This window comes from Pleurodeles waltl, chromosome 2_2 (assembly GCF_031143425.1).
Source record: "Pleurodeles waltl isolate 20211129_DDA chromosome 2_2, aPleWal1.hap1.20221129, whole genome shotgun sequence".
NCBI classification, from domain to species: domain Eukaryota; kingdom Metazoa; phylum Chordata; class Amphibia; order Caudata; family Salamandridae; genus Pleurodeles; species Pleurodeles waltl.
Genome location: NC_090439.1, coordinates 751313654 through 751340158, shown reverse-complemented (window position 1 = coordinate 751340158; position 26505 = coordinate 751313654). Strand labels below are relative to the sequence as shown.

At 44.5% G+C, this 26505-nt stretch overlaps 1 protein-coding gene across 2 annotated transcripts in view; it reads left to right on the top strand.

The window, feature by feature from the left end:
* JPH1 (junctophilin 1) overlaps nt 1–26505 on the top strand; it is a 401716-nt gene that overhangs the window by 288262 nt on the left and 86949 nt on the right. For both annotated transcript variants that reach the window (XM_069220366.1, XM_069220367.1), the window contains exon 3: nt 389–507. In XM_069220366.1, the coding sequence (XP_069076467.1) occupies nt 389–507 (119 nt within the window). The remainder of the gene's footprint in view (nt 1–388; nt 508–26505) is intronic.

Here is a 26505-nt window from a genome sequence, read left to right as displayed (position 1 = left end):
TACTGAAATAGATATAACGTTTTTAAAATTGAGCGTTGAAAAAAAGGAATGGAAGAACACATGTACTTGAACCATGCTTTAGGGAGACGCAAACTCAAGAAAGGAAGGGAAGCCTATAGGAGCTAATCAGTCAAAACATAGCAAATCAGTGACAACGAAAACAACACATGATATGTTGTGGGCGCGTAGTAAGGCAACTGAATTGTAAACTATATGTCTTGCAGCACAGCTTATGCACTGCATAGGCAAGACCTAAAAACTGTAAGTAACGTTTACAAGCTGGGTTAATTTGGGGGTAATGACAGTATTTTTGTGCGAATACGTCAAAAATTCCCCCTTTAAACATAACATCATATTAACATGAAGCTGTGTTTTTTTTCATATGTAGGACTGCCCATGCAAGAGCAAAAGGTGATGCTGCAGACCAAGCTGCACAGGCTGCTCGTCAAGAGTCTGAAATTGCAAGAGCAGTTGCCAGAGATCTTTCACCCACGTTTCATCAGCCTGGTAATTTTTAAGTCCACATTTTCATGTATCTGCCACTCTATGATTAAAAAAAAAAAGTGATAATTGAAAATCCCTGTCACCCGATAAAAAATGTACTTCGTATTTTCTGGTTTCACTGCAGTAATAGTAATACAGAAACATCACGCATTACCACTGCACTAGACCAATATAAAACCTCACCAGAGCATTCTGAGTGAAGTATAAAGAATTATTTGTGAATTGTATTGCGTTGGAAGTGCAACATTTCATTTTTTATGTTTCTATTGCTAGAGTGTTTAAAGAAAAGTTAGTAGAGCAGTATGGAAGTGGCAAAATACATTGCTGTGTCCTGTTGCCAATTCTCGCCTGAGTCCTTCTTCTGCATGCTCTGGAACCTCTTGTTGTAATCTTCTCAAAATGTATTTCCATGGAAATCAAAAAGCTTTGCCATGTGGTTTAGTTACTCTTGTCCATCTAAAGTATTTTCCTGCTTCTCTACCCTTCTCTGCTGTTTCTGCTTTCCAAGGATTTCACTGCTGTTCTAGGATCTCCCGCTGTCACCTGTTTCTTCATTGTTCCTCTTTTGTGTCATCATGCTCTCACTGCAGTCTCTCTTCAGCAGATGTTACGCTATTGTTATCTAGAATTTACATAGTGTGAAACTGCCACTAGTCTGTCATCATAGCACTGAAACTGTTCCTAGTGGTTACATGTGGGCCTGTTAGTTTGGTGGGAATGCTGTGTAGTTGTAAGTCCTGTTTGCAGCAAGCTGGTCGTGACAGGTGACTTCCTGATGTGGTGTGTGAAGATGAAGCGAACTTGGAGCTTCTGGTGTGCCTGCATATGTTTATAGACTTATGGCAAATCAATAGATCACAATTTGTGCAGTATTTATTCGTACATATCATGATAGAAGCATTGCTGCTTACTGTATATGCCACCAAACCAAGAGAATCCATGCCATTGAGTAGTGGGCCAATGTGCTGCTTTCCCTGACTCCTCTCATCTTGGCACTCACGTATGTAAATCTGCCTCTGGTTGAACTCATGCTGATGCTGATACCTAGGTCCAGGCTGTTCTGCTAAGGTTTTGAAACAGAAGCTTGCACTGCTTCTGCTTGTGTGCTATGTGTGTGTGAAGGTTGCATGGATTGTGACTGATAAAATTGGTCTCTATGTGAGGGAATTTTACACTCTTGCTGCACCTGTTTTCTTTGTATGTAAGATTGTACTGCTGCAGACCATGCAACACCTGCTCTCTGTTTTAGAGGATAGTCTGCACTGTTGCTGTGTGCTTCATTGAAACTTGTGAAATTCTTTAGTGCCTCAAACGCCCTTATTTTGTAGCTTGAGAGGCACTGAAATTATATAGGGTATATGAAAGATCTCGAGGTTTATCTGACAGGTTAATTGCTGAGGGGTGCGTAAATAACCAGTGTTGTGGTCAGTTTGGAACTCATGAACGCCATGGGACTAAAGCATCTCAGGATATTAGGTCCCTTGACAGTTGTAAGTTTGCAGCTTTCACTAGTAATTGAATTGCTTACTGATTAGAACTATCCATAAACGATCAGATTTTCTGAAAAAAAGGGGGTGGGGGTTTGTTGGAATCTAAACTAAAAAGCCAAGCCAATTGTGTGTTCCTGAAAGAATGCATGGGATCAAGTTGCGGTCGCTTGTATATTGCCTTTGATCTCTGTATATGTTCCATGGTATACTAGCAACTGTTTATCTCTCAGCCAAAGGTCAAGACTCTACTATTATGTTTTGTATTTGTAGAGCACGCAGCTCACCAGGGACGGTGTCCTGCTGCTGAAGCAAGAGCTGTATAGGCCAAGCCAGAGTCGAGGCTAGGTAAAGAGGCAGGTTTTCGGTTTCTTGCAGAACTCAAGAACTGAGGAGGATGCTCTGATGTGCAGGGACCGGTCGTTTCAGGCTTTAGAAGTGAAGTAGGAGAAGACAGATAAGAAGGACTGGAATACAGAATACTTAAGAGATCTTTTTTCAGTATTGTCATGAAGATTTGGTGATGATGTTTCTGCACTGGTGTGGAGTGGGTATCCTGAAGTTGGTGAAGGTGTGGTTATCTACTGCGATATTGCTGAAGTTGGTGAGGTGAGGTGAGGTGAGGTGAGGTCCAGTAGGTGTCTGGTGGAGTGTGTTAGGCCTTCCGCTCTCTGGATGAGTCCCAGGTTGGACAGGTCCTTTGGGATGTTGGTCGTGTTGGGATGGGTGAGGTCCTCAAGACGGTAGTGGCCAGTGCCATAGATGAGAGAGATGCAGAATTAGTCAAATTAGGATGACATATTAGGAAACAACAAGGAGTTGCTTTAATCTGGGGAATTGAAAGTGTCTCACAAAAATGCCATGTTTTAATCTCCAGGTAAAATGTTAAATTTGTAAATTGGACAATCCATCTTACCTCCCCTTCACAGCACCCTTTATGATGATCACTTGTGTTCTGCAGTTTCCTAAAATATTTTGTAGCTGGTCCCAAAGCACTTTCCTGACTCCTTTGCAAATTTAACCAGATCAGGAGTTTTGGGGAAAGGAGGAGGGATCAGCAGAGGATAAAGTCACAAACAGACCTTTTGAATTTGGCTTCTACGATTACTTTCATATGTTGCTGCTTATCATTCTTAGAAAACTTCTGTATTGCCCACCCTTTTCTTAAAGAGGGTATCAAGACCCATGTGATATGAGACCAGTGTGTAAAGATCATGTGTTCTACTTCATTAAGTCTGAGTGCTCTGTCCCAGTGAAACGCCAGCTTTTGCTCCAGTCAAGGCGGACAGAAGATATCTCTAAGCGACCCTCTCAGTTCCTCATGTTAGACTTGACATCCTTGGCACGCTTTCCCCTGACTTTTTGCTTTCTGATCTCCTGTTTTTCTAACTTCATTTTTTCTAGCTTTATGATTCTGTGCACTTTGCCACTGCTAACCAGTGCTGAAGTACAGGTGATCTGTGGCTAATCCACAGTTGGCATATTTAATTTACTTCTAAGTCCCTAGTAAATTACACTGTATGTGCTCAGGGCCTGTTAATGCAATGGTACAAGTGGGCCTGCAGCACTGATTGTGCCACCCACTCCTGTAGCACTCTAAACATGTCTCAGGTCTGGCACTGCAGAGCCTGTATGGGTAGTTGCAAACTGCCATTTCGACCTGGCAAGTGTACCCACTGGCCATGCCCAAGTATTCATTTTTATTTTATATGTCACCCCTAAGGTAGACCCTGGTTAACCCAAAGGGCAGGGTGCAGTGTATTTAAAATGTTGGACATATAAGTTTACGTTTAACATACCCTGGTATTGAAAAACTTTTAAGTTCATTTTTCATTACTTCATGGCCTATCACTCCCATAGGTTAACATTGGACTTACCTTGAAACAACCTTTAAGTTTAACTTCCAATTGGGAAAAGAAAGACATTTGGAGTTTGGTGCCTCTGGGCTCACAATTTAAAATCACAACTCATGGTGAAGGTGGATTTTAAATTGTAAGTATGAAAATGTGACTTTTAGAAATGTTTAATGTTCTTATTTTAGCCATCCTCTGCCTCTGCCCGCCTCTGAATACACATCTGGGATGGGTGACAGCTGGGCTTTGTGCATTCCATCTAGACAGTCACACACAAACGGAGCTGGGTTGTGACATTCACATCCTGATGGCCCATCACCAGGCTGATAGATAGTGTAGATTGTCTGGAGTCAGGGAAGAAAGGAAAGTGCACTTCAAAGGGCTCTCTCAGAAGTCTCCCCCACCTCAGATGCTCAAGTGGGTATAAGTACTGCACCCCCAAACGCCACCACATCAGAACTTTGCTGAAACCCAACAACATTGTGCCTGGGAAAAGAGCTGCTGTGCTGTAGGAGGGACTGCCACTTGGCTAACTGCTTTGCTGTGTTGGCCTGCAGTTTGATGTGCTGTAGAAGGGACTGCCACTGTGCTACCTGCTTCGCTGTGTTGGCAAGCTCTTTGCTGCTTCTTGCTTGGGAGTGAGGAGTGGACCTGCTCTCTACATCCTTGAACCCAAATTTCTCCATGGACTCGTTGGCTTGTCCCGTTTGTGAAGTTTCACGGCCATCAAAGACTTCCTTCCACTTTACTTCAGCTGCTGGATTCTGCCAGTTGTGAGTCCTCCCTTGCCTGAGGTGCCAAATCCAGTCTTGGGCCTTAGAAGTTGGCTCTGCAGCTGTTTTCTACCATAAAAAACAGTTTTCTATCAAAAAGCATTAAGGAAGTTGCGCCGCTTTGAACTGAAGCAGTATCCTCCAACGCTGCCGATTTGACAACGTGAGACTCCACAGCAATCGCCGATCCGAGGAAATCTCTGTGTGGATCGAAGATGCATCACCTACAGCTCAATGAAGCTCAACGCTGATAAGAGACCCAACTACAAGGCTTGATGATGATGCATCCACCTGAATGCCAGGATTGGAACAGGCGATTCGCGTCTTCAACACTGACTCCATCCAATGTAATTTTTTAGTGGACTATGAGTGAGTCATGTAGCTGGCCTGCCCTTCATTGTGGTTGGCCTTAACTTTGGATTGACCATGGTCAAGCGTGACCTCAAGTAACTTTTTAGTGCTATTGACTTTAAAGAACTACATTGTAGTTTATTCATTAAAATTCATATCTTGAGGCCTTCCAATTGGATTTGTGTTGTTTTGGTCTTGTTTTACTCAGCTAAGTATTTTCTGTTTTTCTGAACTGGCATGGAGTCTTTTTGTGGTGTTTTTCTCTGTTGCCGTAGTTTGTGCTGCATAAATACTTTACACGTTGCCTCTTCAGATAAGCCTGACTGTTCTGTGCCATGCTTCCAGACGGTGAGCACAGGTTACTTTAAATTGTGTATATAACTTACCCTAACTAGGATTGTGCTCCCTGCTTGGACAGGTTGCATAATTTTGTAAACTAGAGACCTAATTTCTAGCACTCAGGTTCATTAACACAATGATATCTGAAATCCATAAGCGTGTTAGTGTTTCTTAAAGCACTTCTTTGCCAATCATCACTAGCAACATGTCTACAGTTTCTCCCCTAATTTGGAGGTAAAATATGCGATTAATAATCATTTCTGAAAATATGTTTTCAAGGGGTAAGGTGACTTGCAATGCTTCTTACTCTAAATATGCATTGGAAGTCTTGTTGCCAAGTGTGATTTCTGTTCTTCATTGTACTTGGAGCACTGTTACCAGTTTTAGCCAGACTACATTACACTAATGAGGAAGAACAACATATCGCTGAAGAACTTTAAATACTTTTAATGGTGTAGGATGTGCACCTCTCAGCAAGAAGACTGTGCCATTCTTGAGAACATTAGAAGTTTACTACCTTCCTGGATGTCTCATTTACATTACGAAAACATGCGAGAAAAAGTACTTCTTAAGAAAATCAAAGTGAACAGTGAAAAAGGGAATTTTTAATATTCACATTAATTAAAAACAAATACTCATGGCCAGTAATTTTGTTAGTTTGCTACTTCTCCATTTATAGTATAAAATATAGAGTAGTATATAGTATAGCTGTCTGAAAAGTACTACATTTCAGTTTATGTCGCTGTTTGCAGGCAAGGCCATCTCCATGGTGCCACCAGGAACACTCCTGCGCTGCTATTGGAGACTGATATTGGAGACTGAGGGCCTCATTATGACCCTGGCGGGCGGCGGAGGCCGCCCACCAGGATGCCGCCCTCCAAAATACCGCGCCGCGGTCAAAAGACCGCAGCGGGTATTACGAGTTTTCCCCTGGGCTGGCGGGCGGTTGCTGAAAAACCGCCCGCCAGCCCAGGGGAAAACGACCTTCCCACGAGGATGCCGGCTCGTAATCGAGCCGGCGGAGTGGGAAGGTGCGACGGGTGCAGTGGCACCCGTCGCGTATTTCAGTGTCTGCAAGGCAGACACTGAAATACTTTGCGGGGCCCACTTACGGGGGCCCCGCGACCCCCCCTACCGCCATCCTGTTCATGGCGGCTTTCCCGCCATGAACAGGATGGCGGTAGGGGGGGTCAGAATCCTCATGGCTGCGGAGCGCGCTCCGCAGCCATGGAGGATTCAAACGAGCAGCGGAAAGTCAGCGGGAGACCGCTGACTTTCCGCTTCTGACCGCGGCTGAACCGCCGCGGTCAGAATGCTCGTTGGAGCACCGCCAGCCTGTTGGCGGTGCTCCCGTGGTCGGTGGCCCTGGCGGCCACCGGCCGCCAGGGTCAGAATGACCCTCTGTGTCTCCTGCACACAGTGAGGCTGGGCGCCTGGGAAGTCACAGATGATGTGGCCTTTTGTTTTTCACCACTATTGTGCCTTTATCCTCCTAATCCTCCCCCTCCCGTAGGGTGGCCCACCTTACTATGCAAGGGAGATTCAGTTTCTCCCGGAATTGCAAGGTTTCATCAACAATTTATTGCTTATTCTCTAAACTTGCCAGCAGCCTTATAAGAATTCTCAAGAAGGAACAGATGATGGAAGAATTTTGTTGGGAGGATGCCTTAGATTTTCGTCAACCTCTTGCTCCTTTGAAGTAATGTATTTAATTTGAAAGAGCAATTGGAGGTGTTCAATTGCAGGAAAGAGGGAGATGATGAGCTGGCACATCCCATTTGTTACCTCTCAGACTTTATCATCTTGGAACATAACTATTATATTCTGGAGAAAATAACTAACTTTTGACCAATAAACGTGCTTGTAAAGAGTGGAGACATCTTTTTATAGGAACCTGAGAAGCTTTGAAGTTTGAAATGATTGTCTCAACTTAGTGCCTGCGAGATTTTAAATGCCAAAACATTTGTCAAGCTAGGTGGGCTTAGTACTTTTGGCAGTATGACTCCTTCATTACTTATATTGGGCATAAAGAATACCTTAGCTGATAGTCTGGCTTCTTGATTTCTCTAACCCACATCTGTGATTGAACAATAGCAAGTCAACAGCTTGTAGGAGTAGTTAAGTTCTTCTTGGAGAAAATGAAAAAGGCTCATGAAGACTTTGGTCATTTAGAACTGGATGTTTTACAGGAACATACATCCTTGTTTTAGCATGATGGGATTTATTATTTTCCAGAAGGGTTTATTGATACCTACTATAAAAGAACACCAAAAGAACATTTTAAAGATGTTTGACTCTGCTCTGTCAGGATTTTGTGGGGTTGCTTCTACCCTGAATTGGATGCTGCGCCCTTTTTGGGAGCCTTCTGTGAACAATGACCAGAGTTATGAATCCTCACGTTCAATGTGTACTCGCGGAAAGATTCTTCACAAACCTTTTGTATATGTGTTTCCTCTTGAGATACCTCCTGAACCCTGGCATTATATATATATATATATATATATATATATTGCACTGTTAAACTTCATCCATTTGGTGGTTATTGTGTGATGATTACTAATGTTGATGCCTTCTCCAAGTGAATAATTTTCTCCCACTTAAGAACCTAATCTGTGCAAGAATTAAGGCTCAACATCTTATTTCTGAGATCTTTCGTTTTTATGGATTGCAAGCTGTAATGGCGTTGGTTCAAGTTCCTCCGTTTATTTCTTGCTTTTAGATAGTTTCGTGTTCAGCACTAGGTAATGTGAGATTTCTATTTTCGAGACAGCATCAGGTACTAAGATGTCACCTTTCTTTCGTCTACAGGGATATCACCTTCAAACGTGTAGTCTTTGCTTGAATAGAACCCCTATTTCCTGCAACTGCAGAATATATAAATCATCTGAAGTAACAATACTTCTTCGTAGTAGAAAACCTTCAATAAGCAGACAGCTAAAACTACAGCTGCTAATGCAGCATGGAAATTCATCACCAAATTTTGTTCCTTTTGGATCATATTTATCTTTTCAATTTCTTCCAGCGTGTTCATTACCCATCAAATGAAGAGCTTGCTCTTTTGGACCTTTTTTATGTTTCCATATTAATAAATCCAATACCTTTTTTTTAATGGTTGCTTTTTACCTGTAGGATACATCCCGTATTGTACATTTCTCAACTGAAACCTCTATTTATTCATCCTTTCTACAGAGAGATCCTTGCTCGAAGTAAATTAAATTTGTAACTTTATAATTTTTGAGGAAAAGATTATTTTTAATAGATTGGGAAGGTTACGCTCTAAACAAAATATCTTGGCGGGCTGCCTTTTCTGTTCATGCGCTTTTTCTGTTGGCTAAGAGGTGGTTTAGTGACTTTACTGAAAAACACGGAGGGAGTATATACTCTTGTTATTTGTAGCTCCCTCCACTTTCCAAATTGAAACACCACTGCAGTGTTCTTAAAGAGAATGTGTCTCATTGGTGCAGTGCAGCTCCTTCTCTCATTGTACTGAGAGCTAGGGGGCCTTGGATGACACACCCTTTTTGTTCCTATCCTCCAGAAGCAAGTTGCTTTCTTTCATCATGCTCTCATCTCACCCACAGACCTTTGCTTTGCCCTAGAGTCTGACACTCCCACAATACATACTTCTGATGGATACTTCTACTTGTATGTTCCTCACCTTGTGAATGTTTCCCAAGTTCAGACTAAGGCCCTCATTACAACCCTGGCAGTCTGTGTTAAAGCAGTGGTATTTCCACCAACAGGCTGGCGGTAACAAAAATGGAATCATGACCACGGCGGAAACCGCCAACACATACAGCCAATTTAACACTCCGACCTCCACGGCGGTAGCAACAAACACTGCAGCGGTAACTGCCAACAGCCAGGCGGAAGACAATGTACGGCCCACCCCATTACAACCCGCCCATCCACATGCTTTCCGGGGCGGTACCAACGCCATCAAAAGCACGTTGGAAACAGTACTCTGAAGGGAAACCACTCACCTCTGGACACTCAAGGAAGAACCAGGACGCCATGGAACCCGAACTACATGTGTTACCCATGCTGGTGTATATCAGAGCCTGCCCAAAAAGGGACCTACCCTGCCATGTTCGCCCTGGCCTAGGGGCACCCACAGTCCACATCCCCACCCAGGTAAAACCTTAATGCGCGCAAAGTCATGATTCTGAATTTGTACTCACCCCATTGTGGCTGCTGTGATGCCCTCAAGTGCCCATCCACCTCCAGATAGGCCACCGCCAGGATGCGGAACATCAGGGGGGGTCAGGGTACGACAGACACCCCTTCCTCGTTGGGAGGCCAGCTCCAGCTGGGCCTCCGCCATCTTCCTTGCCCAGTGGCGCAGGTCCTCCCACCATTTGTGTCAGTGGGTGCTCCGCCTGTCAAAGACCCGCAGGGTCCGCACCTCCTTGGCGATGGCACGCCAAATACCCTTTTTCTGGTGGGCACTGACCTGCAGGAAAAATACAGCAGGAAAGGGATTAGTCATACCGTCCGGTCTATCATACTCCAGGCCGACCATATCCCTCCAATCCCCTTCCTCACATACATTGACAACCACACATGCAGCACTCTGCCCAGGACACCTCTGCCCCCTATACATGTGGCTTGCTCACACAGCACTCCATACATTCATGGCCCACTCATCATGCTCACAATGTACTCACCTGTTTGTCTGGAGGACCATAGAGTAACGTGTACTGGGTTAGGACCCCATCCACCAGTCTCTCCATCTCCTCCGAAGTGAAGGCAGGGGCCCTTTCCCCAGACACATGAGCCATTGTCGCTTCCAGACACAAGTCACAGCAGCACTTGCAGTGTAGGTCCTCTCCTGTTGAAGGTCAGTGTTAGAAATGGGGTTTTTGGCTGGCAGTTAGGTTGCCCTCTGTCCAAGCAAGAACCCTCCCTCTAGTCAGGGTAAGTCACACACAATCCAAAATCAGCCTGTGCTCACCCTCCGGTAGCTTGGCACGAGCAGTCAGGCTTAACTTAGAAGGCAATGTGTAAAGCATTTGTGCAATAAATCATACAACACCATAGCATAACACCACAAAAATACACCACACAGTATTTAGAAAAATATATAATATTTATCTGGGTATCTTGAGGTCAAAACGATCAAAGTTGTAATATGAATTTGTAAAGATATCACTGAAAAGTGATATAAAGTGTCTTTAAGTCTTTAAAAAGCAATAAAGTGTCTTTCAAGCACAGAGTACCTGGTTTCTGGTGGGGAATCTCCTCAGAGGGTCACAGGAGAAGAGATGCGTGGAAAAAGGGGTGTGTGCGTCGATTTCCTCTCAGCACACACAGACTTGCGTCGTTCTTTTCCACGCGGGGAAGTCGGGCGTCGTTTTCCGGCGCGCAGACAGTCTCTTTTTGTGGATCGCGAGGATTACCAGATGTCCCGGGTCTGTGCGTGGATTCTCCTGCTTATTTTCCGGCTGCGCGTTGTTCTGCGGGGCTGCGCGTCGAAGTTTCGATCTCACGGTAGGCGTCGCGTCGATTTCTCCTTGGAAGTCGGGCGGCGTTGTCCTTGCGAGGCCGTGCGTCGAAATTTTGGTCTCACGGCAGGCGTCGCGTCGATTTCTCCTTGGAAGTCGGGCGGCGTTGTCCTTGCGAGGCCGTGCGTCAAAGTTTCACACTCACGGTAGGCGTCGCGTCGATTTCTCCTTGGAAGTCGGGCGGCTTTGTCCTTGCGAGGTTGTGCGTCGAAGTCTCGATCGTCCCGAGGGCGTCGCGTCGATCAGCGTCGGTGTGCGGCGTTTTTCTCGCCGCGAAACAAGCTGTGCGTCAAAATTTTCGGCGCACGGAGCGTCCAAGTGAAAGGAAGAAGTCTTTTTGGTCCTGAGACTTCAAGGAACAGGAGGCAAGCTCTATCCAAGCCCTTGGAGAGCACTTTCACAGCCAGACAAGAGTTCAGCAAGGCAGCAGGGCAACAGCAAGACAGCAGTCCTTTGTAGAAAGCAAACAGGTGAGTCCTTTGAGCAGCCAGGCAGTTCTTCTTGGCAGGATGTAGTTTCTGGTTCAGGTTTCTTCTCCAGCAAGTGTCTGATGAGGTAGGGCAGAGGCCCTGTTTTATACTAAGTTGTGCCTTTGAAGTGGGGGTGACTTCAAAGAGTGTCTAAGAAATGCACCAAGCCCCCTTTCAGTTCAATCCTGTCTGCCAGAGTCCCAGTAGGGGGTGTGGCAGTCCTTTGTGTGAGGGCAGGCCCTCCACCCTCCCAGCCCAGGAAGACCCATTCAAAATGCAGATGTATGCAAGTGAGGCTGAGTACCCTGTGTTTGGGGTGTGTCTGAGTGAATGCACAAGGAGCTGTCAACTAAACCTAGCCAGACGTGGATTGAAGGGCACAACAAGTTTTTAGTGCAAAGAAATGCTCACTTTCTAAAAGTGGCATTTCTAGAATAGTAATATTAAATCCGACTTCACCAGTCAGCAGGATTTTATATTACCATTCTGGCCATACTAAATATGACATTCCTGCTCCTTTAGATCAGCAGCTGCCACTTCAACAGTGTATGAGGGCAGCCCCAATGTTAGCCTATGAAGGGAGCAGGCCTCACAGTAGTGTAAAAACGAATTTAGGAGTTTTACACTACCAGGACATATAACTACACAGGTACCTGTCCTGCCTTTTACCTACACAGCACCCTGCTCTAGGGGTTACCTAGGGCACACATTAGGGATGACTTATATGTAGAAAAAGGGGAGTTCTAGGCTTGGCAAGTACTTTTAAATGCCAAGTCGAAGTGGCAGTGAAACTGCACACACAGGCCTTGCAATGGCAGGCCTGAGACAAGGTTAAGGGGCTACTGAGGTGGGTGGCACAACCAGTGCTGCAGGCCCACTAGTAGCATTTAATCTACATGCCCTAGGCACATGTAGTGCACTCTACTAGGGACTTACAGGTAAATTAAATAGTCAATCATGGATAAACCAATCAGTAGTACAATTTACCCAGAGAGCATATGCACTTTAGCACTGGTTAGCAGTGGTAAAGTGCCCAGAGGTCAAAAGCCAACAACAACAGGTCAGAAAAAATAGGAGGAAGGAGGCAAAAAGTTTGGGGATGTCCCTGTCAAAAAGCCAGGTCCAACAGTCAGGTAGCAAGTGAGTGAACAGAAAGAAAATGACGGTCATATCCGCTGCGGTGCGTACCATCATCGCCGGCATACATCGCCATTGGCTTCTGGAGCCTATAGTGCCTAATGTTAACCAATGCGAAGTTGCGACCCCGACCCCAACGGCACAGAACGCAGCGTAATTACATCATTTACACTTGTCCTTCCTCACAGGTCAGGCAGCCGCCAGTTCCGGAGGGCACAGGCCATGGCACCTAACTGGTTCACAGCAGACATTGGCACATCAACTGACTCTCGGATTCACATACTGGTTCTGTACATGAAGATATGAATCATTATTTCAATAGATGGGTGAATATGACCCTTTGCTCACCGTTTTCCTCCCTAGACTTCAACCGCTGAGGATGAATATGAGATGGAGACATCCTCCAGTTTACAGACCCCTGGTGGACCTGGTGACAGTGGAGGACAGACACATTATCCTAACCTACAGACTTGATAGGGCAACAATCCAAGAACTGTGTGCCCAATTGGAGCCTGACCTGATGTCAGCTATCCACCAGCCGACAGGTAACCCCCCTCTAGTGCAGGTCCTGTCAGTGCTCCATTTCCTGGCAAGTGGTTCCTTCCAAACAGTGGCCATGGCATCAGGGGTGTCTCAGCCAGTGTTATTCAACGTGTTGACCAGAGTGTTGTCTGCCCTGCTGAAACACATGCGCAGCTACATCGTATCCCCCCAGGTGGAGGATTTGGCCACAGTGAAGGCTGACTTTTATGCCCTGGGACATATCCCCAATATCATTGGTGCTATTGACCCCCCCCCCCCCCTGAAAAAAATGAACAAGTGTTCAGGAATAGAAAAAGCTATCACTCTGTGAATGTGCAGATGGTGTGTTTGGCGGACCAGTACATCTCCCATGTGAATGCCAAGTATCCTGGCTCTGTGCATGACGCCTTTATCTTGAGGAATAGCAGCATCCCATATGTGATGGCTCAACTCCAGAGGCACTGGTGTGGCTAATAGGTGAGCCCAAGGTCCCCACCCAGTATATATTGGTGTAAAGGTATGGGGTTGTCCCTAAGGGTTAGTGTGTGGCTAACAGGTATCCCTCGATATTTGCAGGTGACTCTAGTTACCACCAACCTCTCATGGCTACTGACCTCAGTGAGGAATGCCAGGACAAGGGCAGAGGAACGTTACAATGAGGCACATGGGCGAACAAGGAGGATAATTGAAATAACCTTTGGCCTCCTGATGGAGGTTCAGGTGCCTCCATCTGACTGGTGGATCCCTGTATTACTCCCCCAAGAAGGTGTGCCAGATCATTGTTGCATGTTGCACAACCAGGTTCCTTTTCTGCAGGAGGATGAGCCTGGAGATGGTCTTGTGGCAGCGGTGGAGCCTGTGGACAGTGAGGAAGAGGAGGCAGAGGATGAAGATGTGGACAACAGACGTTCTCTCATACAGCAGTACTTCCAGTGACACACAGGTAAGACACTGTAACTTCACTTTACATTGCAGTTTTGTGTTGGACATGGCAGCATGATTTCCCTATGTCTATGGCACTTACTGTACCGTTTGGCATCTCTATTTTCAGATCTATGTGCCCCACTCTGGCTCCTGGTGTGTGTACTGCTGCCCGCTACACGTCACACCAATGTATATATAACTGTACATATGAATTGCAATGTTTACAGATTGTTGAACTAATAGATATTTCAATCAGTTGACAGACTCCAGACTTGTACTTGTTCCAAGGGTGTTTATTTAAGTGCTAAGAGGTTGAGGGGGATGTGCAATGGGCTGGGGTGATGGTGACGGAATGTCCAGTTAGAGTCCAGTCTCTTTGTATCACAGGTGCATTGTCCAATGGGGCATAGGAAGGGGATCAATGGCAGTTCAAGGTGGACAGGGTAACAGAGTGGGACACAAGGGTGACAATCAGCAGAGTCTTATTTCCTGGCTGGGGTCTTGGCAATGTTCTCTGGCTTCTGCCTGGATCACAGGACCGTTTGCGGGGGGTTCTCCTTCTGCAGGAGATGGGGATGCTGGTGGCCTGTTGTTCCAGTGGCGGGGACTCCTGTCCACTAGTGCCGGCAGAGGTGGAGGGCTGTTCTTCGGTGTGGCTAGTGCCAGGAGCCCGTTGGTGTGCCACTGCCTCCCTCATGGTGCTGGCCATGTCAGCCAGCACCCCTGCAATGGTGACCAGGATGGCGTGGATGTGTTTGATGTCCTCCCTGATTCCCAGGTACAGTCCGTCCTGCAGCCGCTGGATCTCCTGCAACTTGGCCAGTATCTGGCCCAAGGTCTCCTGGGAATGGTGGTATGCTCCCAGGATCCCTGCAAGTTCCTTGTGGAGAGTGGGTTCCCTGGGCCTGTCATCCCCCTGTCGCCCAGCAGTCCTTCCAGCTTCCCTGTTGTCCTCTGCCTCTGTCCCCTGAAACCAGGTCCCTGATTGTCTTGGGTTTGTGGGGATCCTATAGTGGTGGACACACTGCTGATTAACGTGTCCTGGGGACAGTGGTATGGGCCCACTGGGTGGATGCTGTGCTGGTGTTTCCTGAGGGGGAGGGTCTGTGGTGATATTGGGACTGTGCCTGGGTACCTGACTGTCCAGAGGTTCCTGATGGGCCAGGTTAGTCATTGTGATCCAGGCGTGCAGAGCTGCTGTCATCACTGTGAGCCAATTCTGTGGGGGGACTGGATGTTGGTGGCACCTCCTCTCCGGTGACATTGAGTGGGGGTCCTGTGGGGATGTAAATGCAGTGTTGTTGTATATGCATGTACCATCTTGTGCATGGGTGTGTTTCCCTGTATGGTTCTGATTGCCCTGCCAGCTTTGCCTTGCGTGCATGGTGATTTTGTGGGCTAGGTGATTCTCTCTAATGGGCATGCTTTAGTGATGGGTGTCCATGCACGTCTGTGATGGGTGTCCATGCATAGGTGTTGCATGCAGGTCTTGGTATTGGGATGGGTGGGTTGTGATAGTGGGGTATATGTGAGGTGGTGGAGTGAGGGTACCATAGTCCAGTCCTCCTGCTACTCCTGCGCGGCCCTCAGGATGCATTATTGCCAAGACTTGCTCCTCCCATGTTGTCAGTTGTGGGGGAGTAGGAGGGGGCCCACCGCCAGTCCTCTGTACGGCTACCTGGTGTCTTGCAACCACGGAACGCACCTTCCCCTGTAGTTTGTTCCACCTCTTCCTGATTTGCAGTGCTGTCCCACGGCGTTGACCCTGTCCACGACTCTCCGCCATAGCTCCATCTTCCTTGCAATGGACGTTTGCTGCACCTGTGATCCGAATAGCTGTGGCTCTACCCAGATTATTTCCTCCACTATGACCCTTAGCTCCTTCCCTGAAAACCTTGGGGGTGTCTTTGCGGTGCCATGGATGTGGTGTGAGTGGTATGTGTGAGGATGTGTGGGGTGATGTGTTGTGGTGTGTGCTGTGAGGTGCGTGGATGGTGTATGGGTGATGGTGTTCTGCGGCTCAGATTGAGTGGGTGCTCCTGGCTTGTCTCTCTCTCTCTCTCTCTGTTAGCGATCTTTTTTTTCATTGAAAGGGTTGTGGGTAATGAGGGTGTGTGTTTTATAGTGGTGTGGCCTGTGTGTCAGGTGTGTGTAGTTTGAATTGTCCAATGTGGTGGAGTTTTGTAAGTGTGTGTGTAGTATGAGCACGCGGTGATTATTGGGTCCTGATATTGTGGGTGTATTCCTGTTGGCGTAACGGTGTGGGTTTTGGTACCGCCAGTTTATAACTGACCTTTGGTCTGGCAGACTTGTGTGGGTGTCTGTATAGTGCTGGATTTCTTTGTGTGGGTCATAATCCCCATAGTGGTATACTGCTGCGATCACGGTATATTGGCGGCCGTCAGCACGGCGGTAGGCAGCATTTACTGTCAATATTGTAATGAGGGCCTAAGTCTGGTAACTTGAAGCAGTACTCGTGTATGCGGGTAGTTTTAGTTTTGCAGCTCCGCACCAGTGTTGTTCTGCTCCAGAAGTGAATGGAACCCATATAAGTGCCACTCATTCACGCCGGAGTTGATGTATTTATTTTTGCCCTTCTTGATGTGGATCCGGAAAGTCTCCTTGGTCTTCTAGACCCCTTGTTCATTAAAATTTTCCGGTATAAAAGGAAAAATGTCACCCCCTATGACAACAGGGTTCAAACAGTGTAGAGACTGTTGTAACCAGATGCCTGTGACGGACGGATACTATGGGGTCCTAAGGGGTCCCATAGTATATACCAAATGCCATAAAAAGGACATGGCAGCCTAACACTTTCTGTGGCATTGTAGCATATAACAAAAGCAGCAGGCAAATTGAGAAATGAAAACAGATAGACTCATGAAATAAAGAATCCCAGGAGTAGAACAAATGAAGAAAGGAAACAAAGTATGAGTAAACAATGAATTCACAATTTCATGCAGAACTTTTCAGGACAATAAAGGAACAGGATACTGGACGCCGGTCAGTGCACACTTTATGCTGCACAAACTCGTGTCCAGTCACATATCTGTTACTTTTCTCTTCCTCTACTTACCTACCATAATTTACCAACATTCATACACAGCGCTTAGCGTTTAAAAGCTATTCTGGGCAGTGACCTGCTAAGGAGGATAAATCAGTCTGGAGGAACTGCATCTGTTTAGTATGGAAAGCACTGGCTGGCTTTCCAAGATTCCTTATGCAAGCTTGCATTTTCTATTTTTCCAAAATTAGGCATGCAGACGGTTCATGATTAAATGTGGTGATGACTTCCAAGTCCCAGCAGGTTCTCAGATAGCAGATCCCAATACTAATAAACTCTTTGAGCAAGGTTGCAAACTATTCCACATGTCATTGTGCCCTCCTGATTTTCAGGGCTGTCAGATATGAGCAGCAGAACTGGAGTCCGACTCGGCACTCTGTGCAGAGTCGACGTGGTTCAGTGCAGTATTGCAGGAACAAGTAGAGCCATGTCTTCTTATCTGAGTGTTGATGAAACATCGGATTCACAAGCTACAAATACTTATTGACAAAAATGCTGGAGCCTGGGCTTCGTTTTCTGGAAAACAGATTGAACTGTTGAAGTACAAACATTTCGTGCTGGAAATCATATTGAATTGTTGAAATGGAGGCTTATGTTGCTGAGGAACAGGCTAGAATCCGATAGAGCTTCTGGGATGACTGATGAGAACTGACAGGACTGACGAAAAATAAAGAAGGTTGAAAGTGGCCACTAGGTGGCTTAGAGAGGAAATACTGTTGCAGCACAAATGTGGATAGTTAATCTGATGCTAGAAACTCCCTTACTGTGCTCAAGCAGGGCATACGCTGTAAAGAATCTTTTACATGGCATGCGGAAGACTGAGACCATGAGCCACTGCTCATATGCACAAAAACGGAAAGAAGACATTTTCCTAAACTTCAGCAGGTACTAACTATTTCCGTCTCTTTATTTTGATTTTTCTTGCTGGAGTCTCATATTAAAGATTTACAGCAGTATGCAGTCTGAGGAATCACACCCTATACGAAGGTAACTTGTTCGATGTCTCACAGTACCGCCCAAATGCATGCTACTGAACGTGGACCAGGACGAGGTAGAAATCTCTAATAAAAAACTTTAACCAAATGTGGTGCTTGTATCTGCTGAGCTTCTTCCAAAGTGTGAGCTTCAGAACATGTCCCTTCTGGACTACGCAGTACTGAAGTTTTCTTAAGCATCTTGTACGTTTTCAGATTCTTCTTCATGTACGTCATGCCTCTAGCAGATAAAGAAAGGTGGTTTGGAAGCTTAACCTTGAAAATTTCCTTCGGTAGTTTCAAAGGTGAAATTTGAAATACAGGCTAGATCTTTCATTTGGTGGTATTTCCTGTTTCATAGTTACTGTATTTATAATCTAGTTAATGTGAAAAAGACCACTAGGACAACTATATGTGGGACATAGTTGCCCATGTTTCTTAAGGCATTGAGGAATTTCTGTTGAAAACAAATCATATCAATCTACTTAATAGTGCGGTTTGCAGTGTCAGTGTTCATCAGCCCAATGAGTGTAGGCTTTATGTGCTTCTTATAAATATTTGTGTGTGACCTGTTGAATTTTATGATGAGACTTTAAAACATCAAATATGACTAGAACTTGACAAATTTGGTAAATGTAAGAATTTTGGATGATACACAGAAGTACAATAGAAAAAGAGATGCCCCTGAAGATGTATGTACTAGTGTACTAGGCACTAAGGATTACTTTTTTTTTTTTTTTGGTATCAGTGGGGGCTGCCCAGTCTGGTCACGGCCATACCCCCACCTCCTCAAAAATGGGGAAACAATCTTTCTGCTCCCCTGTGGACTAAAGCATCTCATCCCAAAGGCAAGGAAGAGGGTATTTTGTTCTTTTGGGTGTTTCAACAAGTGGTCCAGGAGAGTTTGGTGAACTCCCAGTATCATCCCACTTGCAATGGTGAACAGCTACAGTTTTTGGCCTTTGGTAAGCTGCGACTTTCGCATCCATCCCCCACCATTTTCTTACCCACAATACCCTGAAAACCTCAAATGTTGACTAAAAACACACTTTTTCCCGTCACATTTCTGTGTTGGAAACTTGAGGAATCTGCAGGAATCCACAAAATTCCACCCCCCATCATTGCCCCACTTTGGCTAACGAAAATGGGGCGCCACTTTGTGTGGTTAAGAATAGTGCCAAAGACAGAAACGTCCCCAAACGATGCCATTAGGAATCCCCATGCAAGAGCTCCCATTGCTCTTGGTTTTATAAGTTCCTGTCCATGGTATCCGGCCCAGCCACACAAGTGAGGCACCATTTTTATCAGAAGAATTAGGAGAATGCTGGGTGGAAGGAAGTTTGTGTCTTTGTGCAGATTCCAGAACTTTCAATCACAGAAATGTGAGGAAAATGTTTCCCCAAAATATCTAGTTTTCAGAAATGTACAGGTTTGCTAGGTTCACTAGGTGCCAGATGAGATAGGGCGCAAAATCCACAGCTGAGCACATCGCAAAAAAAGGGTTAGTTTTCAGTGTAGAAATGTGATGTGTCCATATTGCATTTTGGCCCGTTTCCTGTCGCAGGCACTAGGCCTACCCACTCAAAATTTGAGGTTTGCAACGGATTCTGAGTAAAACATTGTGTTAAGAACTACACAAGTCACCCCATCCTGGATTCCGCTAGGTGCCTAGTGCTGGCTGAGCTAGAGCCCAAAAATCAACAGCTATTCACATTGCAAAAAAGGGTCAGTTTTCCAGTGGAAAAATTTGATGTGTTCATGCCGATTTCTGTGTTATTGCCTTTCTCATGTACTAGGCCTAGCCACACAAGTGAGGTACCATTTTTATTGGGAGACTAAGGGGGACACAGAACAGTCGAACACGTGTTTATTACCAATTGTCTTTTTCTGCATTTGCACCTTACAAATGCAAGACAGTGTGTAAGAAAAATGTCATTTTAATACAATGCCATCTAATTCACATTTTACTATGGGTACGCACAAATTCAGAGATGTGCAAATAACCACTTCTTCTAAAGATATTTCGGAAATACATAGGGTGCTCGTGTAGGAGAGTGGGAGATTCTAATATACCCCTTCTTTCAGTTTATATCTTTAACACTTTCTTTTCAGGTCCCATCATAAGATAGATTTTTCCATGTGAAATAGGTGCTTTAGATCTCTAAGTTAATTGATGATAATTGATTTGTTTTCTTTTTACTGAATACTTCTTGATAGTCTTGATATTCAGGTAGTGGGTTGTGGGCAGGGGCTCTTGCAACGCAAGGGTTGCAGAGTCCTGCGGCACATCCCTGTGCAACCACAATATTAGAGTTGATTTGATTTGAAGCTTACTGAGGGGAAAATGCAGGATTATGATTTGCTAGCCATGGAATCACCAGAATGATCAGGAAAGTAGGAGTTTGTATTCAGATGTTAAAGATGCATTCTTAATTTGTCTAACATGCCATCAATAACTTTGGAACCATTTGTATCCCTGGACCTGAAGCTTGAGGTGTACCATTGTCTGCTGTTACTTCTTTCAGTGTGAAATTATGAGCCACGTTGTTCAGTTCTTATGCTTCTACCTTCTCCCAAAGGCTCACATCTGTAATTGTACCATTGTAGTCTGTCAGGACTGGCAGATGCATGCAGTAGAACCTGAGTCCAATTTTTTGTTCTATCCATGGAGAGTATGACAAGGAACAGAGCAGTAATGCAGGAACAAGTATAGCAAGATCTTCTTGCTGAATAGAGTTGTAATGTAGGCTTCACCATCCACAGAAAACTATTAGGGAAAATGCTGGAGCCCACTAGCACTTATACAATAGCTTATCAGAAAGGACAGGACTGCAAGAAAAGGAAGAAGGCTGAAGTGGGCCGCTAGAAGACTTAGAGAGAGACAGGGCAAAGAAACTGAGTAGCAGGAAACAGGTAAATAAATAATACATGGAAGAGCTTCAGACACTGTGGCGCCACAGTTGAAAAACGATCATCTGGCATTGGAGGATTTATTATACAGTGTGCTCAAACTGGACTGCACCCTGTAAGGACTACCACATGGCATCAATAGGACTCTCAGATAAGTGCACAATAAAAGAAGATGGCTTTTAAGACGTTTGAAGTATCATGACTCCAATATCTTGTTTCTTTGCTGAAGTCATGCACTATGGTTTTCTCATTGTATGCAGTCTGAGGCTTTGGACACTTTACACAGGGAACTAGTTTTTGATGTTGACCCCGATGTAAGTCATCTCACAGAGGACATAGGAAATTATTCAGATAGGGTTTTTTTGAGATGATGAGTTGTTTCAAATGTGTTAATTGACTTGTGGAGTACAATTATGGGAGGTCTAGGGGGTTAGTTTGTTGGGCACACCACCGCGCGATAAATGCCTATGGTACCTTCAGAATGATATTGGAGGACAGCAGTGAGACCAGATTCTCAAGCAAGAAATTTTAGAGAATATCCAAAACCAGGCTCTGCCTTTTGTATGAAAGTGATGATGAGTTTCAGTGTAGGTGCGTTTGCTTTACAGTCAGGATAGTGGAGAGTGTATCAGAAAAGCCATATTTTCTAGCCATTGTTAATACTGGTGTTGTTAGACACGTGCTAAAATAAGAGATATTTGGGCGGCAGCACCACTGAGTATGGGGAATGGAGTCTGGTCCTTAACCGTGTGGCAGCTGTCGGTCTAACTCTTTTGTTTAGCTAGCAGCACCTCACAGATGAAGTTAATAAGAGTTATTTGTTGCAGCCCATCGCGTGACACTCTTAGACCCCTCGGGATGTAGTGGTGGAAACAGATCGTGCCCCACCCTGTCAGTTAGACAAATCTCATTCATGTAATGACAAGCAGAAGCATATCAATACAGTTTATTGAAGCAAATCCACTCTGCGTAAAAAGGCATGAAATGCTATTATGAGGATGATGAAACCAAACACTATTACAACAGTGACCAAGAAAGTAAAACATAGAAACTGTCCCACCATATTTGGCACAATACCACACACTACTGAGATTCCTACATATGAGAAAGCAGCAGTGATAGCCCTAGACTTATAAGTGATGCAATGTTCATTTTAATGACATGAGTACTTGTGTGGATGTTGACTTGATTTCTGTGGGTTCGTTACGTGAAAGATGTGAATGTATGGAACGTTCCTAGGGTGCAGTGGTGGCCTCAGTTTCTTCCCGCCTGGTACTATTATAGGGGACCAGTTTGTTACCCTCCTGTTTCTGTGTGGGGGGCTTCTAGAACATTGCCTTGCCTTATGCCACATTTACAATTGGCCCGATAAGAAATTACTTCTGTTTTTATCTCACAGTGCAGGGACCACGACTAGCACAGAAACATGTACAAAATTCCCCCTTATCTTTTGGCACCGTGTGTAATAGCCACGTGAGACAGTTGTTGCTCTCGGCCTACAGTGTGGCCTTCTTGCCTACTTGTTGCCCCCTCTTTTCTTTCTTTCAGGATAAAAACAACAAAGCTGATCAACCTGCTGATCAACATGCTCAAACAATTTTATTGACATTCACTTCCATTACTATATATCCGAAGCTGCCTTTTTCGATAGGCTAGGAAGTTACTAGGCTTCACATTTATCACCCTCAGTCCCCTCTGAGAAAAATAATTTTAATATGATATACATGATCCTTCTGCTGATGTTTCTCCTAGTTTGTCACTATAAAAGCAATTGTCACTACTCCAGTCCAGAAGCTTGCTAACCCCTAAGTTTAGGGTAAGAGTTATTTTTTTCTAATATCCATAGTAATCAAGTAAGGTGATTTGCCTAGATGTCAAATCCATATACGCGGTGCAAGATTAATTCAGTGTATTATGATTCTTTAAAATATCTAGGTCATATGAATGCAGGTTTTCCAGCACTTTTTTACACAAGCATTTGCTGTGGTTTGCATTGATTTTAACTTTGCATGCTCACATATGTGTACTTGGACAAACTCCGACAGCACTAATGTAGGTGACATCACACCCTCCTGAGTTAGCGGAACTCACCATGTTCCCTTTTTTCTCTTGTCTAGGTACCCATGATTCGATCCTCACTCAGGTAGGTCCTGAGTGTGTACCTTTAGTTTGTTTTAGTAATAAACCTTTTGTTAAATTACTTGGGATCCTGAGCCCTGATAAATGCCCCAGACCTATTCAGGCTCACATTGAGGTAGAAGCATGTTGGCTTCCACAGACAGTTAGGGTAATTAGGCTCTTCCTACTGTCCCAGTGTTTTTAATCCAACCCACGGACACCACTCATAAAGGTAAAATTGCACTTGTAGTCTTAGAGGTATTTTTAAACTCTATTTGGATCCGTGTTCTTGTCCAGTAATCTTTATATAAGAACTCCTTCTGGTACAGGTCTTACCAAGAGGTTGAGTCTGCCCTGGTGGCATCGCCCTACCAGGGTGGTGGGGGTGGCCAAGGATGAAGCATGACACAAAGTGTGTGAGACCACCTCTTCCATTAAGGAAAATTCAACCTCTGAGAACCTAGCATTACCAAAAGACACAAATTCGGCATTGAGTCCTGCTTATCAGAATGGACTAATTGTCCCTCTTTATTGTTCCACTCCACCACACCATTTGTGATTGTTTTTTTTTGGGGGGGGGGGGACGTGTGTTGTTGAAAGCTCTCTCTCTCGCTCTCTCTTTCTCTCTCTCTCTCTCTCTCTCTCTCCCACTCCCCTAGCCCCTCCCCTGGATTAAAGCCCTAATCTGCCCATCTAGTCCCGGGAGTCACACACCTGGGTTGTTGCTAAAGGAGAGGTCAGTTAGTCCGCTGAAAATCCTCCATGACTGACGAGGGAGCGCCAATTCTCTGCTGAAACTGTAAAGACGACGGGCAACATAAGATAGCAATGTGACTGTAATTAACCCCCTAAGGATACCGAGGAAGCCTGATGTTTTATAATAAACATTGTGTTATTCTAGGAACTGCCATGAAAACACATCACTTCCTGTGTAAGGAAAACACTGTACTCTCTAAGCCGCCAGTACCTGGAACCCTATCCTATGTAGCCTAAATGCAAGCACAGAATGAAATGTTGTGCAAAGCAATGTATAACAAAATTCTGCACGGAAGGACAATAGATAAGAATAATAAAAAATCATCACTAAAATGATGCCTCGCTAAAATAATAAAAGAAATAAAATGCCAAGTTAGTCGGTGAGGAGTTACAGACCTCAAACCTAAGCTAAAATGGACAACAATGAATGGGAGTATGTGCCTAATGACTAACCTCACGAGACCCTCCTCATAGTCAGTTAAAGAGCGCTATGTTGTCTTATAAATTAGATAATTAATGTTGCTGCAAACTAATTAAAAACATGCAAAAAATATGCATCAATTGAGATAAAAAAATTCTACCTTGACAAGCCAGGCCTACCAAGAGCAAGCCAAATTATATACATGGGCAATTTAGAACTTTTGAATTGATGCACAAAGCCATAAAAAAACAGAACACCAAATATCAGATTACTGACAATAATCATGAGCCTGTAAAAAAAATCCAAAAAGGTCTTCAAAAATAAATGAATTTAGATAGGACTCTGCATAGGCAGATGACAAGTTAACCAGTTCGGTCAGAAAGAAGGCGAGGGAGCACTCGTGTTCCTGGTCTTCAGCCAGTGGTCCAGCCAAAGCAACAGCATCCTGTGAATTAGCATCTTGGACCACTTGATTTACAACTGGCGGCTCATAGGAAGCTTCTCACAGCAATCACAATCTCAATGTCCACATGTGGTGATGAGCCCCCATCGAGAACAACAACAGACCTGCGTCCAAAGAAGGTGTACACTGCATAGCAAGACACACTTCTGGTGCACTTTCGAATTGGCACAATTGGCAACAAAAAATGGGCCCCACACAGTTAAAGTCTGGTCTGAATGACAAAGACAAGTCGGACTTCAATTCTTCCACGAGTGGTTCTCCAAAATACAGGATCATTTGATCAAAACACAGTTGGGCTGGTGGAAGCATCATCAGTCCTTGTTGTATGGGGCAGCCACTGCGAAGAAAAAATAGCAACAGTAATATACCTCTAGTCAAAGCCAAAGTTACAGGAAAGCCCCCAAAGTCATAACATATTGAGTGTATCGTTGAAGGTATAAGGCCAAATATAGTTTGAAAAGCGCTGACTAACCCTGAACCAACAGCCTTAAAGAAGTGTACAATCTCAGTGGTGTGAGAAGCATTAAATATGTGACCAATCAGTTTGACAAAGTGTTTAGGAAAACATGTATTTTCAAGGGACTGCATCTCTGCAGATTACCTTGCCACTTGAAGATCATAGGTCTCGTGGGCGGAAGTCAGTGCCGCGTGTTTTTAAAACAAAAGGGATTTCAGTTTGCTCAGCTTGTCAAAATTTACCTTTGAAGTTGCGATGTGAAGCCACATTTCCTCAACTTTTATCTCTTGCGTGAGGGGGGAAAAAGCATTTTACTGCAACAAGTCACAGTTTGGGAGACCGAAACAATATAGGCAATTCTGGCTTGCATTCCCCAACAGTTTTCCTTATTCAGGAGGATATAGCTGCCATTTGATAGCACCTGAAAATCTGGTTGAACCAAAGGGACAGGAACCCCCTTCAGATAACAGGCAAGGTTTGCAGCTGAAGCATTAAATGCTCTGTATCGAAGGCAGCTGTTTACAAATCATTGAATGGCTTGCAGAAGTCTTGAATTCTTTGCAGCTAAGAAAGACCTCATTCATTCCATTGAAACATTTGTACTTGAAGGGCTGCTGCCACATCTTATGTGTGTAACGGTCTCCTAATTTCTCAAATCTGTCAAAGACAATGTGCTTTAAACACAAGGTGAATTGTGGTGTTGAGATTTGCAAATAGCTAACTCTGTGTATTAATCAAACCGCAGATGGTATTTCCACCACAGTAAAAGGCAACTTCTCTAACATCTCAATGTTTAGCATTACATAAGTAGCTTCTTTCTTAGCCATCATATGCTGTTGTTGCATTACATTAAATGCTGATAAATGTGAGCTGACATACTGCCTGCGTACGTGACCACTTTTCAGAACCTGTAACGTCCAACCTAACTGTATGATGGACCTAAGTTGACTTTGTCCACGTTGTAAAAAAGACATATCGGTTTTCATGATGTCTATTTCAGAAGAAACAATGTTATTTAAGGTGTAAATGCAGTTTGACAAAGTGTTCATACCATTATCTACAATAGCAAGAGCCTTTTGGATATTTTCCTGGTCTATTTGCAGTAACCGGGTAGCAGCTTTCATTTGTGATGATTTCCAAATTTCATTATAAATTGCATACAGGAAGCGTTTTGCGCATCGCCTATGGGATCCTAACAAAAACTCTTGTAGGTCAGTATTTTCAGATAGGAGACTAAGGTGTCCTTTGACATCTGGTAGTGTAGATGTTTTCAACCATTTTTTACATAATTTCCCCACACTATAAGTGGTAGCAATATTGGAGTGTTCATGAGACATGTAACAAGGGTCAAGTATACTCGTTCTAAAACCCCTCTGTGGAATTTGCTCTATGTATAAAGGGATGTCCGTAATGATGGTAACAGAACCTTTCACCATAATTGCCAATTGTTTGGTAAACATCTTTACTTTCAAGTACAG